This window comes from Peromyscus eremicus, chromosome 9, assembly GCF_949786415.1.
Source record: "Peromyscus eremicus chromosome 9, PerEre_H2_v1, whole genome shotgun sequence".
NCBI lineage: Eukaryota > Metazoa > Chordata > Mammalia > Rodentia > Cricetidae > Peromyscus > Peromyscus eremicus.
Window position 1 is genome coordinate 21,933,970 of NC_081425.1, and position 17,784 is coordinate 21,951,753.

The 17,784-nt window shown below is 41.3% G+C and overlaps 1 protein-coding gene across 4 annotated transcripts in view; it reads right to left on the reverse strand.

Annotated features, from left to right (window-relative positions):
- Lmo7 (LIM domain 7) overlaps positions 1 to 17,784 on the reverse strand; it is a 207,402-nt gene that overhangs the window by 31,512 nt on the left and 158,106 nt on the right. For 2 of the 4 annotated variants that reach the window (XM_059273257.1, XM_059273258.1), the window contains 6 exons: positions 15,561 to 16,280; positions 14,609 to 14,638; positions 6,893 to 7,010; positions 4,779 to 4,921; positions 2,923 to 3,580; positions 463 to 768 (listed from right to left, as the gene is read on the reverse strand). In XM_059273257.1, coding sequence (XP_059129240.1) covers positions 463 to 768; positions 2,923 to 3,580; positions 4,779 to 4,921; positions 6,893 to 7,010; positions 14,609 to 14,638; positions 15,561 to 16,280 — 1,975 coding nt within the window. The remainder of the gene's footprint in view (positions 1 to 462; positions 769 to 2,922; positions 3,581 to 4,778; positions 4,922 to 6,892; positions 7,011 to 14,608; positions 14,639 to 15,560; positions 16,281 to 17,784) is intronic. The other 2 variants (XM_059273255.1, XM_059273256.1) reach the window with 2 other exon arrangements.

Below are 17,784 nucleotides of genomic sequence, written 5' to 3' on the forward strand. Positions count from 1 at the left end.
TCGCACTAAGAGACAAGGAATAATGGTAAATGTGACCATTCTAAAGTCAAATTAGTATGGAAAGCCACAGGAAGATTAAGAGATAACAAACTGCTGTGTCCCTAGAGACAAGCGTCCACTAAATGGGACCATTAATTTCCACAGAGACAGGCTTTTGGGCTTTTGCTTACTTGCACATATGTTAGATCTGGAGCAGAAACTGGAGAACTGTGGAGTAATAAAAACTACAGGCAAACTTTCCAGGAGTACCGAGTCTCCAGAGACAGCTCATGAACGATGTCTGAGATCTACAAACTAAGAGTTGGAAAGATCTGCTTCCTCCACAATCTGTTAAAAATAGACCAATGTGTTCTTGCATAGTATAAATAGCAGCCTATACTGTAAAGCTAGAAGCTAGAGCAGTTTCCAGATTCAGATCTTTAAGTGTCTGAGCCAGATGTCTAAGAACCCTCCTAAACTTACCTGGGACCTTGAAACCTCCCGCAGAGGTGAGCTTCTCCCTTCTCCAGAGTCAGACACCGAATCCAGGGCAGATGTTGAAGAGAGTGTGGCTTTTGAAGTAGCTGCCTGGTCTTGGGATGGAGATGAAGAAGTGGGTGTGGGGGAGGACATGCTTGCCACATCTTCTCCTGTGGCTGCCTCCCTTTCACTGGATGAGGCCCAAACAAACTGGGTGGAGTCAAGCTTCGGGGCACTGGCTTTGACCGAATTCTGTTGAGGTCCCTTGACAACTTCAACATCTCCATTGTACTTCCAGCCAGCATCCATCTAGATAGGAAACATCGTGTTAAACCCGATACCCTGCTAGCCTTAGGTTCACTTTTTTTTTTCATTTATTAAGAAAATTTTTATTCATTTTACATACCAACCACAGATTCCCCCTCTCTTCCTCTTCCCGCCCACCCAAGTCCATCCCCCCCACCCAAACCCAGCCCCTATTCCCTCCTCTGAGAAGGCAAGGCCTCCCATGGGGAGTCAGCAGAGCCTAGCACATTCAGTTGAGGCAGGTCCAAGCCCCTCCCCCTGCATCAAGGCTGTGGAGGTGTCCCACCATAGGTAATTTGCCTCCCAAAAGCCAGCTCATGCACCAAGGATGGGACCTGATCCTACTGTCAGCCAGCCCTTTAAGCAGACCAAGCTACACAACTGTCTTGATTATGCAGAGGGCCTAGTCCTGTCCCATGGAGGCTCCACAGCTGTTGGTCTAAAGTTCTTGAGTTCCCACCAGCTTGGTTCAGTTGTCTCTGTAGGTTCCCCATCATGATCTTTTAAAAGCATAACTATTGGTATTTGAAAGCCACTAAAGTAAGATATACCCGCCACAGAAAAGTAACTATCGTCAAAGCCTGGAGTGCAATCCTTCACACTAACAAACGTGCACCAGCATAGAAACTTGTTCTAATAAAAGCATTGTTATGTTATGTATAGTTTTCTAAAACCTGTTTTGTTTGTATCACTCCAGGTCAATGGATACAACTCCAGACTAGGTCTTTCAATGGCTGGAAACCCCACAGTGTGGCTATCAATCATTTATTCATTTGATAGATAGTTAAATTGTTATAAGCTATCCATCATTCCCCAAAAACACTACAATCAATTCCAGCATCCCTTTATAAATGGAGCTTTTATTTTAAAGCCCAGATGTTGTGGTTTTATATATGAAGTATCTGTCATTTCTACAGAGAAAACAGCAGCCCTGTACTCGTGGGTAGAAGGACACCTGTAACAGCCTCCTCAAGGCTTAAATTTCAGCATTTAAAATATTCGTCGGTCAGAGGGGTGGAAAGTTGTTACTTAATTCTCAGGCTAAGGAGGCTAAACATTGCCTCTCTGTTTTTTCATTGCATTCCTCCACACTAAATTGGCTGGCTCATGTGTTCAGTCCATTTCTAGTGTTTATCATTCTCTTATCAAATTATAGAAGTACTTCAGCCAGGTGGTGGTGGGGCACGCCCTTAATCCCAGCACTCGGGAGGCAGAGGCAGGCGGATCTCTGTGAGTTCTAGGCCAGCCTAGGCTACAGAGTGAGTTCCAGGAAAGGCACCAAAGCTACACAGAGAAACCCTGTCTCAAAAAAACTAAATAATAAATAATTAATAAAAGTACTTCACATCTTAGAATTGTCAACCCTTTATCTGCAATGCAGTTTAACAATAACTGTGACTCAAATCATCCTATGTCAATAGTGCCTGCCATACAAGTTTAATATTTTTGTTATCAAATAGGTCTATATTTTCCTTAACAGGATGGTCAGGGATTTCCTGGCTGATTTAGGTAGGCTTCTTTCACCTCAAATACAATTTCTTAAGCCATAATTCTCATTTTTGTCAAGATTTTAAGCTCTTAAGGTTTATCTAGGTGGGCATAACTAACAGGAACATGAATATTAAATATTCAGACCACATAGCTTCATTTACATAATTCAGTCTAATATGTCCCACATGTGCTGAATCCCATTAGAGATACAAATAGACATATTTCAACAAAAGTATACTCAAGCATCAAGTTCTGAGGTAGGAAGGAAGGATAGGACAAAACCTTACGTATACAACCCTGAAAACATTTAAGGTGAGCCTTAAAAAACTGCTATATCGTAGGTTTAAAAAAAAAGAGCTGACTGCTGGCAATGTCATACTGTTCAACCTAAAACTTTAGAAGAGCTACAGGCAAAGATATGCAAGAAAAAAAATAAATGTTCTATCTTAAAATGTATCTTATTTGTTCTTTAAAGTTTAATCACCCCTGTTTTTATTAGATCTAAATTGTCATGAAAGTCGTACACACACACACACACACAGAGACACACACTCACACTACATTTTACACATACACATCCCGTATCTATGTCCAACTCAGCTTCTGCTCAAGCTCCCCGACTCATTGCTCTTGCGAACAGACTAAATGAACCTGAGGCATTTTTACCGTGTAGGATCTGGGCAGTGATGAGATTCCCCTTGACTGCGTGCCAAAAGGTCTCGCTGTGACCACAGATGTTAACCTGGCTGTATCGGCTTTCTGGTAACTTCTAGGGAGAGAAGCTGAAATCCGAGTCGACTCTCCTCTTGTACTCGGCGACTGCTGTAAAGAGAGCGAGACTGGACGCTGTGCTACCGAAGATAAGAAGACCTGGTGTGGTTCTGCAGAAGGCAAGGGCGCCTGGTGTGGTTCTGCAGAAGACAAGGACGCCTGGTGTGGTTCTGCAGAAGACAAGGACGCCTGGTGTGGTTCTGCAGAAGACAAGGGGGCCTGGTGTGGTTCTGCAGAAGACAAGGGGGCCTGGTGTGGTTCTGCAGAAGACAAGGGGGCCTGGTGTGGTTCTGCCGCAGACAAAGCGGCCGGCCGCTGCTCTTCAGGAATATGAGAAGGAAGCGGAATCTCAGCGGCTACACTGTCCTGTCTATTTGCAAAAGTTGTGGAATCTTCTTTGGGCATCTCGGCAGGATAAGTTGTTGCCTTGACTTCCAGTCTCTCAGTCTGGTAGCTGGTTTCTGAAAGAGTCGCTGTAGGAGTGATTACTTCATCATCCAGGGCGTCATCAGAGGAATACATCCTCCTTGTAGAATTCTGATTTCGAGATTCCCTTAAGCAAAGAAAAATGCATCATTACGACAGAGTTATGCATTTGATCCCAGAAGGGATAAGACAATAACTAATATGTAAGTGGTTATTCACTGAACACAATAATCAGTACAACACTAACAGGTGATTATGCATCATTTTTAAGTATCAGCTAAGAGACTGACCTGACCTTTTGTTAAAGAGGCTCTCAAATGGATATTTTTAATCATAAAAGACTTTAATAACAAAATAACAAAAACATGAGATTATTCTCAGGTTTTTAGCCACAAACTTACGTCTTCCAAGATCAAAATGCTTCAAATGGCTGGCCACCAATCTGAATCTGCCAAGTTCGTTATATAAAATGTATAATGTATTGGTAAAAAATAATAGTACAAAAGACTCGGGCTTTTATAGAGAGCCAGTCAGTTCATGGAGCTTGACAGAATCCCCATGGGCAATTATAATAGATTCAAGGTTATTATCCATCCTTACAGAGCTGATGAACCAGTTCGTGGGGAGTCCCTACCTCCCTAGCTAACTGCTGTATTGAAGTGAATGAAACTCTTCAGCATTGGCATTTCGGACACAAAGGAGCTCTGTTTAACTTCACCTGCCAGCATATTTCCTTTGCGACATTATTTTTAAAGCAATATTTGCTTTCTCTCTGATCTATCCATCTCCTCCAGGTCCACACAGTTAAGTACTCACATGAAAGTTTGAATTCACTTTTATCCTGCTATTTCAGCTCAAAGAATAAACCCACACATCCACACTTACATAGACTTCCTTTAAGTATAATTTAACAAAGGTCTGTTATAGTTCATAAAATTCATTTAAAGGTAAAAGTTGATTTTATTTGACTACGCTATGCTCTACTCCATTAAACGCTCTTTAAAAGGAGAAAAGCCAGTGAGTTTTTGTTTGTTTTGGTTTGGTTTTGGTATCACATACAGTAAATAAGCCCTCCTCCTACAGAAGAGCATACAGTGTGAGACAAAGAAAGAATACTGCTGATAATAAGTAATAGTTTCTTTGTTAATCCAGATATCCAGATCTCTAGCTCAGCAATATTTTTTTAATGCTTCCAAACAAAATCCTGGCTGCTTCGGTACATACGTGTTTACAGTTTAAAATTGGTAACCACATATCCCACTGCATGCAGAGCCTCCATTTCTGACACGGGGATCTCCAAACAAGAGGAGGGTCCAGCCCCTTACCTGTCCTGCAGCATTTCTCTAAATGTCTTGGAGCTTCGGTCAGACTTCTCGAGTGCCTGCTTTTCAATCTCTTCCCTCTCCTCCTTTTTCTTCTGCAGATCTGAAGTGTAACTCTTCCGACGACTTTTCCATTTTGCAAGGTCCTGACAAGAAATCACACCAGCCCGGTCATACCTGAATTTCTACACACCCTTTCCTCACGGCGGCTGGCGAGAGCATGCTGGAGTATCCTGTTACACCACTGCAAACACTCACTCCCACTTGTGCCAAGATGCCCTAATTTTGCTTTTTATAGCCAGTGTTTCTGCACCAAGCTTTTATCTCATGTGCCAGCCAGAAAACCCTGACCTAATAAGAGATCCCACTTTTGTTATCCTCGAAAGTATCACATCAATGTCCATTTCCCAAAGAATGCTAAATGCTTGCAATTAAGTACTAGATCAGATTGATCGGGAAGTATCTCAGACTCAATTTCACAGCACTCCAAACCCGATTCACATGCATGCTATGATGAGAGAGACAGAAATGCCCCTGTAACAGTCCAGTTCAAGTAAATGGTCTATCTTATTAATATCTAGTTCAATCCCCAGAAACACACAAATGCCTAAGATGTGCTTCCCCACAACAAGGTAGACTATGCATAGAGGTCAACGCCTAGTGGATAGGTCTACTGAGAAGAACGAGGGTCCTAAAGGAAAGTCAGTTCTACCTACAGAAGAGAAGATCACAAATCACATTGGACTGCCCATAATTTCAGAGAATATACTCTGCCTGGGAGAGAACAGGGGACCTCATATAGGCACAAGCCCATACTTGCTTCCCACATCTCCAGAAACGTGTTCTAACTCAGCCTGGATCATCTATCTAATGCAGGCATTACCTAGTTACATAAGCCAGTTGTGACATTGGAGGTTTGAAGCGTTTTGAATACTACAAATATTTCTCCATTTCCAAATCAGAGAAATATTTAGATTCCAAGGATTCCAAGAGAAGTCTCAGTCCAAAGGGAAGTATACCAAAGGTCTCAGAACAAACCAGACCTCACACCCAGGACTTAGAAAGCAAGTGTGCCTACTAAACTTTGGGGGCAGATAGGGCCAATCCTGCTTTTCAAACTACCTGAAACCAATGGGAACTATTTTCCCCCAAAAGAAATAGTGTCCAAAATATTCATGTGCTCTCACCTAATGGGTAGCCCACCTTGATAATCATTTTCTTACCAAAAAACTCATTGTGTGTTTCAGCAAAGTAATACTTAATTCTTTACTGGTTTTTGCAGGGATTGGAGTTGAAGTTAGAGCATCACACACGTGTTCTGACACCGAGCCACATGCTGAGTCCTGCGTGTTGTTTCTTGATCATTCAATCAAGTTTCATACAAGAGGGCACTGAAGTTTAGCAATGTAATAGCTTTGGACATTAAGATTGGCTTTCTCCGGTGCTTTTGTTCACACTGTCACTCAGCTCTCTTACCATAAAGCTGTGCTCCAACTTCTATGGGCTTAGGAGTGTGATTTGTCTATTGCAGTTCCTTACATGCCTACAGCTTATACTAATCGCTATAGTCAACTAAAAGGCTTATACTTTCTTCTTTAAGATTCAGGATAAAGGTTAAGTCTATAAACACTTGGATATGCCAGCTCTCCTGAAACAGTAAATTTTGAATCACATTAGATACTGACTTCAGCCAAAATATTACTCTGAGTTGTATTTCATCCCAATCTCCAGATAGTAAGTTTGAGAACTGTTCACCTCTCCCCACTCATGCCAAGATCTGAGCGATCCTGTTCCCTTGAGATCTCAATCTTGATCAATGCTGTTTTTCTAGCAGAGGCATAATTAGTAGTCAGACCCCACTCTCCCACGTAAGCAAGTGTACTATCCTGCTAGACAGGAACTTCCCACTCTTTGAGAACTCATGGTCTCTTAGGAGATAAGCATGCTTCTATATTTTTACAATGCTCTGTAAAACATATAACAGTACTTTGGGTACATTTTCTATTGTACGGAATGCTGAAACACCAAGGAAAATTGTCTCTTAAGTACGGTGACTTCCTTAAGAGAAGCAAGAAGGGCACCATGCTCCCCCTCCCTCCCAGCTCTAGAATACTCACATCCTGCCACTTCTGATCTTGTTCTTTCAGTTGGGATTTTATTTTCTGCATCTCCTCATACCGCAGCTGACGCAGATTCTGAACATCCTCTGCACTGACATCGCTCATGGACTTGCTCCTGTCACAAAAAACGCCTACAATCACAAAGGTTCTCGTGGCTGGCCTGAGGGTTCACATGGAGACTGGGCTTGTATTTAGAAATTCCACCTAAATATCTACTGCCCTACCCAGATGCTTTAGTGATAGTGTCCCTAAAATAGCACGACACAGATAAATGGTGTTTTTCCAAAGCACAGAAACGAGAGCCTGGCATTCAACTCAGGTGTGAGATGCTTTTTTTTTTCCCTATAAAATGGTCAAAGTAACCTTGAACAGTTCTAAAAATAATAATGCAGTGCTTGTATTTAGAGGAGTCAACTCTAAGATTATCCTGGGGGCGGGGACCATCAGTCTCTAACACCACCTACCTGAGTTTGTCTTTGTTCCCTCAAAGATAACCTAGTAAAGTTTGGCTGTTTTTGCTCAGCATTTGCTAAATAATTTAGTGACTACCTGATATTTTCTCCTCAAGTTCAACACCATGAAAAGATGTGCTGTGTCTCCTCAGCAATTCTCTAAGATCTACTGTACCACTGTGCAGGCTGTGGGAAACTACCTGTGGTTGTCTGTCAGAAGCACCTCAGGGACCCTCACTTTCCTTAAGGCAGTGCTCATAGCCTAATTTGCACCCCTGTTCATGAACATGTGCAATCAGGAAATAAAGCCAGAGTGGGGGTTTCAAAACCGTTTTTCCCTATTACTGTTACATATTTTAAAGGCCGTTGTAAAAACTATTATCTTCTAATAGGCTTCAAACTCTCAAAGAGTTTAAAGTTGCTTCTCAGCAGTAAAGAGATTCATTCACTTGGGTTAGTGACTGAGTTGGGAAATGGCTACTACCTCTGTGCAGACTGCATGGATGGAAAAGACCTCCCAGAAAGACAGGGGTCAGGTCAGCACTGAGAACAGTAAGACAGTGAGAGACAGTTTTAGAGATGGGCTAGATGAAATGCTCTTTCCTATTGTACTTCTGAGTTCACTGCATTGTAATTAACTATATTTTATATTACATTGATACATCCTTGGGCACCTAAGTTTCGCATTCTCCCCAGTCCTGCTATCATATTTTTCTCTATCTCTCTTGGTTGGTTCAGGAATGCAATTGTAACTACCATGAAAATGACTCTGGAGGCTACAGCCTAGGACATGCCCCTCTTTGACTCATTTCCAATTCCCTGTGAATAGGCATTTATTCTTGAATATACCCCTAGGTACCTCAACTGAAAGCGGACCTGCTGAAATGCTATCTGAAAAGGGAGTTTTTTAAACTGCACCTCACTAAACATGATGTTATTGTTGGTGTAGCCAATCTCAAGCCTGCTTTTCCTCTGTGGGGATTAATGGTGGTACCTGCCCTCAATCATCTGCATTTGAAACCTAAGAACCACTTTTCGCTTTGTTTCTGCTCCTCACTTCACTTTCAATTAGATATCTTCTCATTTAATGCTGCTTTCTTTCCATCCCGATTGCCATCAGTCTAGATCAAGGCACAGGCAACCCTCCTTTGGATTTCCAAAAGAGCTGCTTAAATTATCATCAAAGAAGGCTTTCCTCAAATGCTCCCTCCAACTCAAGAGCCCTTTGCCGGTGCCTCCCTGCCTTTTAAAATGCCACTCAAAATCATGGCTAGGCTCACTCCACAGTTACCTGCTCACTATCTGTCTTCCTCAGTTCAGGGAAGGTCAATTCCATCTTTTTGGGACCAAAAAGCTTGGAGTCACCTCGGTTCCCCTTTCTCTCGAAACACTTATTCCATCCATAATTCCTCTGCTCTCTATTTCTAGGATCCAACCATTTCTCACCTCTTCCTCATCATGGTACTGACCCACCATCATATCATCCACTTGGAGATTCCTAAAGATCTCCCTGCCTCTACATGCTCCCTGATCAACATGCTCAATGGAGCAGCTGGAGAGACTTAAGTGTCAGCTTGGTCACCATGCACCCAACCCCAGACTTGAGCTTCTTCCCATCAAAATTCTAAGTAGATTCTTCAAAGACCTGCATGGTCTGGCACGATCTGGTCCCTTCTTGCCTCTCCACACTCATTTGGAACACTGTGTCATGGTCTCACTCTCCTTCTGCCAAGTGGCGGTCTTGCGCATGCTCACACCTCTTGCTTTTGCCCTTGCTCTTGTGCATGCTCACACCTCTTGCTTCTGCCCTTGCTCTTCAAGCTGCCATACTTCTCATCCAGCTAGACAGCCACGTGAATTCTCTTCACTTCCAAGTATCTGCTTAAATGTTATTCAGTGTCTCCTTCTCTTTCCATCCTATAAGAGCCTGCAAATGTCTCTCCGGGCCGATCCCACCCTAACCCTCTCTCCTTGAACATTTATTGGCATCTAGGACATTCTTACTTCCCTATTACCTGCTGAGTCCTGTAAGATGATCAGGAATTACATATGCTTGCTGATATATCGCTAGGCTTAAAATAAAGACCAGCACATAGTGAGTACCCCATAAATACATCCAATCAATGATCTACATAGCGTTCTACCACTTGCATACAGTCTTTGCAGTTCTTCCATGTGAAAAGTGAACTGCCCCTTCTCTCACCTGCCCTCTTACTTTAGTCATAGTATTCTTCATGATTCTAATTCTTGGCTCCATCTTATATAGTGTGCACAAGCACACCTAGATCATCTCTCTCACAAACCATATGCTATTTGGAAAAAAAACATTAGCACAGTACTGTGCCTGCAGATACACTCACTTAGTATCTGTGCTAAGAATGAGGTTAGCTGGAGCATAGTAATCAAACATGAAAACTCTGAGTTGACTCTGAGGGAAAGCATAACTGCTCTCCAAAGTTTCATAGCATAGATTCTGTATGGAATTAGTTACATATAAAATTATGACTATAGAAAAATATATGAACCTACACATGTATCATATACCTCTCACTATGTATAACTACATACCAAATTAGATCATGTGGATTTGAGGATATAAACTGACTGATGTCATGCCTACCAGGAAAGAGGCTTTTTGAGTTCAAAAAAAAATATTCAGTAAGAAATGGGAAGGAAATGTGCACGTCCAAGGCATGAGGGGACATTGGACATGCAACCCACAGAGCTGCACAAACCGTAGAGCAAAAATAAAATACTAATTCATACTCCACTAACCATTTTGTGGGAAGAAAGCTGAATCACTTGTACTAATCCAGAACCTTCTGTGGCTTCTGGCTTACTCTCTTCCTCCTGGGCTGGGAAGCATCACCAGGCACTTTCCCACATAATGCGCCAGTCAAAGGTAAGATGGCCTCTCTCCTGCTAGTGCCTGAGTGCTGAGCTAAGCCTAGCAGCCCAGAGGCACACAGCATGAACAAAGTGAGCTGAACATGGGCCAGAGCAGAAAAGTCTTTTTATAGGCAAGGATGTGAGCACAGTTTGTTCCTGGGGTATGTAAAGTTACCCCCATTAAAGCAGGGAGTACATGCCATAGTAGTCTGCATTGACTCCAGCAAGAGGCAAGAAGTGAGGGCTCCGGACCCAGCTGCAACACAGGCTTTCACCAACTGAACACACACCAGTTCCTGTCTCACAGTCTTGGCTCCTCATCCACTAAGTTATGATAACTAAGTAAGGCTGTGCTGGTACACTTCTTAACAACCTGGTGCCATATACTCCTTCTTATTAAGGCAGATGGAACCGAATGGAACCTCGTAGATACTAACTCGATCAACTGCTTTCAAGTTAGAAAGGTTGCCCCAGACCACACAGATAAAATCTAGAACTTCTTGAGTACAAAGATGAAGTCTTTCTTTCCTTATCGGCATTAACCACATGACATCAAAGTCCCAGGAGTTCCTTGAGTAGCAACAGCACTGCCAGCAGTCTCCGAGAGTTGCCTCATGAGGCACAGCCCCGGTCTGGTTCTACCACTTGAAAGCCTCCCTCCTTGGGAAAGCTACAATCTCCATCTACGGAATGCAGATAACACCTGCCTGTCTGCCTCGCAGAACTGAGATAAGCACCGAAGAAAGCATCCAGAAAACTGCGAAGGACATGCCCAGCATGGACAATGCTCAGGTAAGTCACCTCATTCTCTTAGAACTGCCTGCTACAATTGGTTATATTTCCTTATATTCAGAAGGCTCTAACTGACAACTCCATTTGTATTTGCATCCCGAAAATGCAGGTGGAACAAGCATCTTGCCTTTTCAATTAATTTAATAGTATTGGGGAAGTATGACAGGAAGAAGTTTAGGAAGGAATCGCTTATAAATCACTAAACAAAATTTCCTTGTACTCCTCCTTTCCTTGTCCATACGATGCATCTGACACGTTCAGCTGGAAATAAGGATTATCCTAAAATCCAGCTTCAGTAAACTTACAGATGAGTGTCTACAGCAGTAGTTCTCAACCTTCCTAATGCTGCAACTCTTTAATACAGGTCCTCATGCTGTGGTGGCTTCCAACTATAAAATTATCTTTGATGCTACTTCATAACTGCAATTTTGCTACTGTTGTGAACTGTAATGTTAATATCTATGTTTGCTGAAAGTCTTAGGTGACCCCTGTGTAAATGTCATTCAACCCCCAAAGGAGTCACAACCCCCAGTTTGAGAACCACTGGTCTATAGCAGAAAGAGTCCAGAGCCAATATAAGACACTTTTTCCTAAACACAAATTTACTCACAGCCTTGAATAGCAAATAGAAATTCAAAAATCAGTAAGGTAAGGATCTCTGCCTTTGAAAGCAATATAAATATGCTAATTTATCTAATTGTATATATTTTCTCATTAGACACTTTAGGATTTAGGATTTAGGAACAATAACGGTATTAAAACCTGTGTGAGATACTTTGAAATTCCCATCAAGTAGAATAAGAGAACATAGGAAACAATTTTCATTTACAAATTTACCTACTTTTTTGGGTTTCTCAACACCAAAACTATTAGCATTTCTGCCAGAAAATCATTTGCTATAGAGAGCTATTCTGGGTGTTGCAGGACACACACAAAGCACTAAATGTAAATAGCACACACACTTGGCTGTAATATGAGAAGTATTCTAGATATAACTAGATGCCACCTGGAGTGAAAAAGAAAATCTGCAAACGTTAACCCAGGTCAACTTGTCTCCCATCCTTCTTGCCTGCCTTGATATGTCCTGATAATCCTGCAAAATCATTTGGTCAAGCCCTCTGAGGAAAATACAGCTGTCTTTAGTTGTCTTTGGCTGCCAATTCACATGTAATCGGCATTTATTTCCTTGTGATACGGATAGTGGGTTCGCTGCTTTTCACACTACAAGATTGTTTATATTCTTGCAAACTTTGTCAGTACCAAGCTTGTATCAGACATGACCAATTCCCAAACTTCATAGCACCACACAAATGGAAATTCATGCAACACAAAGGTACACACATGAGAACTGGCAGCCACACAGGAAGCTTCCTAATGGACATAATGTGTTACATGCCAACTAAAGCTTAGTAAAACACTTCCACAGCATGCGCAAGCACCAAAACCACATAAAATGCAAGCCAGAGCTTCATAGGCAAAGAACTAAAACAAAATACTACATATTTCTCTTCAAAAAGAAACAGTCACATGGTGGGCAGTTAGTTTTTAGTTACGAGATATCAAACAGTACTGCTTTTCCACTGTATTATTTTTGGAGAAAGTTCACCCAGCATAAATGTGGAATTGTTGTACATTAAACTCCTATAAGTAATTATCGATTTTAATTTATATTTTAATCTCACTGTAGGAAATCAATGTAAGGAATCACTGGTAATTATAAAACACAGAATAAAAGGGGGAAAATAAATAAATCTACAACTGCTCGTAAACAGAGCGGCATTTTCTAAGACACATTAAGTCCCACTATCTGACAAGTCATGTATTATTCATTAGTCTCAATTAATAGATTATCTTGCTTTATTCCTGTAGTTACCTTAGTACTACATTGCATGAAGTTTTTTTTTTAAATAGCCTTTTAAAGCAAACACTGTGTTATCCAGATAACCAAACAACTACTTGGAATTAATTGTCTAGTGGAAGCCTTTGCTGCTGACTGTTGTGGATTAGAAAAATTCCTCAGCATTTTGAGGTTGAATATTTAAGTTTTCTTTTTTTTATTGGTGTTTGTGGTTAGGGTGGTCCAGAGTGTTGGGGAATGAGCCTACAGTCACAGGCAAGCTAGGCACGAATTCAATCATTGAGCCCACTCTTGCCAGGGGTAATTCAAGTCACATAACAACCCTACACTAAGGAAAAACAGGTAGGGTCACGTCAGAGAGGGAGGTAGTTATGTGTTTACATGCCCCAAGTACTTAAGATTCTTGGTACCTGTACCCCTTTTAGGAAAACTGTTCCAGAGATGTGTTCATGCTACAAAGTCAAATGTGACTACAAATGAAAATTCCTCATGAAAGTTGTTCAGAACTCTTGAAGCCTCACAGAGATTTTAAATCAGGTTAAAACAGCTTTCCTATGACAAGTTGATGAACAGATATTGAAGTATTATACCAAAGACTGACTTCTTCACCCTCACAGATGAGACACTTGTGAGCACACGAGGCTGTGGTGTGAGGAAAAGACAATGTGCCTTCACATGCCACACTGGAAGAAGTAATTGTAATGGCTGCCCATCACTCAATCACATCTTTGGTATCTAGAGTTATTATAGTGAATTTTGTCATAATCTTGGTAGCTTCTAAAATTTCTAAACTACTGAAATTATTAAAAACTCTTAAAATTAGAGATTCTGAGAGATGAGGAAAACCATGGTAAGGGGAAGATACTCAACTCCTGAAGCTGATTAAAATACTGGGTATTTTCAACTTTTCTCAAAAACTATTACCAATAAATTTCACAGTTACTAAAAGCCTAGTGATATTGCATTGAAAATGAATGACTTAGCTTAAAATAGTCTAGAACTGACTGGAAAAAATTTGAGAAAGCCAGTTTTATATTGCATAGTAATGTTTACCTAATGAATATTAAATACTAGTAGACAAAACCTGAGAAATAATTTAAATATAGTTCTTGTAACAACATTGGAAACTACCAAGATTATTTTTTATAATTGTGGAAGCCTAGTTTGCTCTTTATAGGCAGTCAGGTTACAATTAACTTTCTACCCTAATCAAGAACCTTGAAAATATATCCCAAAATTATTAACCATCCCCACTAACAAAGCTCCTCATAAGCTAAGTACATGAATTATGCAAGCTACATGAATTCTTACATTAAGCAAGCAGTGATGTCCTTTCCTATCACAGACTTTCTAAAATGCAGTTTGTGGGGGAAAGACCTTCAACAGCTAGAAAACAGAAGCTTAGTGTATTTTAGGAATCAAATACCAAAATGAACATCCTCTTAGGCTCTTGTTACTTTCAATCATTAAATGAAAAGGAAAAAAAGGGATGGAGTTATAATTTAATACAGCAAAAACTATTGTTTTATGTAACAGTTCATGCATTGGTCATTTAGATACAGAAATATTGCTATGAGGTTGCAACGTTAATAAAAAGTAAATAAAAATCCCATGCACTGCACATAGCACCCCGTTTAGTGACATGCCAGGACACAGTGCAGTAAGTTATGGAAGAGACAAACAAATACGTGCATTCATTTTTATGTGAACCATAAAACTTACCCATTCTCACCATAAATCTTTTGAAAGAGTCTAAGAAACCAAAAAACCAAAGATTAAAAAGGGTCACTCTCTCCAGCTGTGGTAGTTTCTAAGCATTCCACATCTCCAACTTGAGTCTAACTGGAAATGGGCGAATCTGAACAAGTTGGTCCTTACCCACTTCTTAATATTTCAAGTTTTAGTCTCCTAAACTCGGGTAAATAATATCGACATTTTCTTGATTTATTCTGAGCCAACAAATTCATAAGACAAGGTCTCGCCTTGCCGGGAATTGAGTTAGATTTAGGGCCACTCACTGTATTCAACCTAGTCAAATTTGCCCATTCCCAACTTAGAGTAAACGGAATAGCTGTCAGAATGCAGCATGGCTCATGTTACCGAAATGGTCACAACTACAAACAGTCTGACAGACTCATGCATTTTAATGGTGCTTGCACTGAACATTATAAATAAAAATGCTACAAATTGATAGATCGAGAAGCCTAGATCGACAACAAAAATCAAGTTAAATGAAATCTGCAATGATATATTTTAGGAAAATATGTAGGTCAATAAAAGACACTGCAAACCATGATAAGCACAGAAAACCAAACCACAAGTAAGACTACTACAAAAATACTAAACATGAGGATAAAAACCTGCAAACACAATTAGAAAATATTTGTATCCAGTTTTACATTTAAATATAACGATGGACACTTCCAAGCCAGAGGCAAGCTTTGCATATACCTTCTCAAATCATCCTAAGACGAGTAAATATGGAATTGCACTTCTTCCATGAAATGACTAAAAGTTTCTCAAAGCCAAGTAATTTTTTTACAGGATGCTTCAAAACGGCACACAACATGCAGAGCTGAGTAAACCGATGCGGCTTTTTTTTTTTTTTTTTCATAAGGATATTTACACAAGACCATCCATCACAAGCCAAATCCTTGCAGAAACACACTCTGACCTCTCAACCATCAGCCGCTTCCTGTGCCTAAGTCTGCTGGACTCCCGGATGGCCTCCCACTTCTGCAGATCGGCCTCGCTGCAGGGGCCGGGCTTGAAGCTGATGGGAGGCACAGCGGTCCCCAGCTTCCAAGACTGGATCTTGCGAGCCAACATGTCGTCTCTCTTCTGTCGATAGGAAGGAACTAAGACTCTACAGCCGCTACTTTTTTCTTTGGGTGGGCGTGTCCTTTCGAGCACACACAGAAATTTCGATTGGATTTCTGGAGGTAGGGTCCAGGGTTCCGGGAAAGGGACTGGCTGATATCTATCAGGGGCCCCAGACAGGGGCACTTCTTTCTTCTGTGCTGGGATCCGGCGAACAATCATATCATCTTTTTCTAAATCTGGAAGTACAAGTTCACCTTCCCGACACTGCAAAATTATATCTCGCTCAACAGCATCGTCTGGCTCAGAGAACCTTCGAAGGTCTTGGAAGGCTCGAAGAACACATGGATTTGCATGGAAAGCCCCAGTTTTTCTGACAAAGAAATCATCATTTTCTAAGTCAGGATCCAGAGCTGGCAGCTCAAAGTCATCCGCTCGATAGCCTGGTGTGTGAGAGGGATTTTTTCTGCGAGTTATGAGCCTTGGGCCAGAGGTGGGATCGATTTTGACACTTGTTTCTGAAGACAAGATATCATCAGAGTATGTCTGAAGAGCCTGAAGCAATAAAAACTGACTGAAGCACAGAAAGAAAAAGGAAGGGAGAATCGGATTAAGTACGAGGAGAGTGGTAATTAGGCAGCAGTTTACAAAGCAGGACTTATCAGGGGTGAATGATTAGGAGCCATGGGAAGGGGTATAACAAATGAGACAAATACTCAATGCCATTCTCTGGGACTTTCCTGGGTATCATCTAAAGAAACAACAGGTTATACTTCCAAGGAAATGTGAAGACTGTCAGGGACAAGGGATGGATCTATAACTCCGGTCAAGTGTACCTCCCTGGCATAGTCATGGGCACCACTTCTTGTACCAACTTCCTAATTCTAGTCTCCATGGTGCCCTCATCCCCCCTCCAGAGAAGGACGCGTGATCTTAGAAAGTGCTGAGTTGGCCACCATATACTTTACACCATTGTACGTCATGGTAAGTAGAAGTAACAAAGTGGTCTAGAGTCATACAAAAGACCCTGAGGTGTTTTTTTTTTTTGGTTTGGATCTAGACTTGCCCTTTCCAGTGTCCATCTAGAAGGATTTCCTTTTTCTACTCACAACAGTAAATTTAGATATTTTAAAAAGCATTTTTGGAGTGGGTTTTCAAAAGAATTTGTGCATGCAGATATTAACCACCTTGCACGTTATTGTATTAATAGCATGTTGATTCCTATAGAGTTGGGGCCAACACTCTCATGCAGAAGGCAGTACATTACACACTGTGCCTGTATCCCGTGTCATTAAGCTTCCATGAGTCAGTACCCAGGGCCTAGGTTAACGGAGCAGCAGAAGCAGTCAGACAAGGTGTCTGAGGTCAGTCACAAGCAGGTAACTCATACAGAGAGGTGCACCTGGACTTCTCCTCCAAAGCACCACTGGTCCTCCTGGCTGCAGGGGTGTCCCGTGACCTCATGGCATGTTTGGTAGCTAGCTCCAGCAAGAGTGAAGGTCTTTGGTAGTTGCTGGCTAACCTATGCTCTGCCTTTTCTAGCCTACTAAAAACCGTGGCGCTTCTGAGAGAGCCTGAGTCCTCGTCCTCAGAGTCAGAATTCCTTCTGCCAGGAAGTGACATGGAGAAAAGGGGGGAGAGAGAAGCAGACAAAGAAATGGAGAGGAGCGTAAGTTCTGAAATCTATGCCAAGCTAGATATAAAAGGGGGGCTTCTTAAAGTCTAGAGTCTGAAGTTTTTTTCATGCTGTTGTCCATGTTGTGTTTTACTAATAAAAACACAAGCCACAGGCAGTTTATTAAGTAAACATAAAAAGTGACCCCAGGGGTGGAAGTGAGCTTTAAGGTAAGTCAAAAAGCCTTTTTTTTTTTTTCTTTCAGAGATAGGGTCCTATTTTGAAGCCTAGGCTTTTTTCAAACTTTTAATCCTCCTGCCTCAGCCTCCAGAGTGCTAGGGTTCAAGGCATGTGCCCCCGTGTCCACCCTCGGGATTAAATTTAAACTTTTTTTTTTAAATTATGAAAGTTCTACAGATGTTAGAGGGAGAATAAACCTTTCTCTGTCCCTAACTGAGAAAAC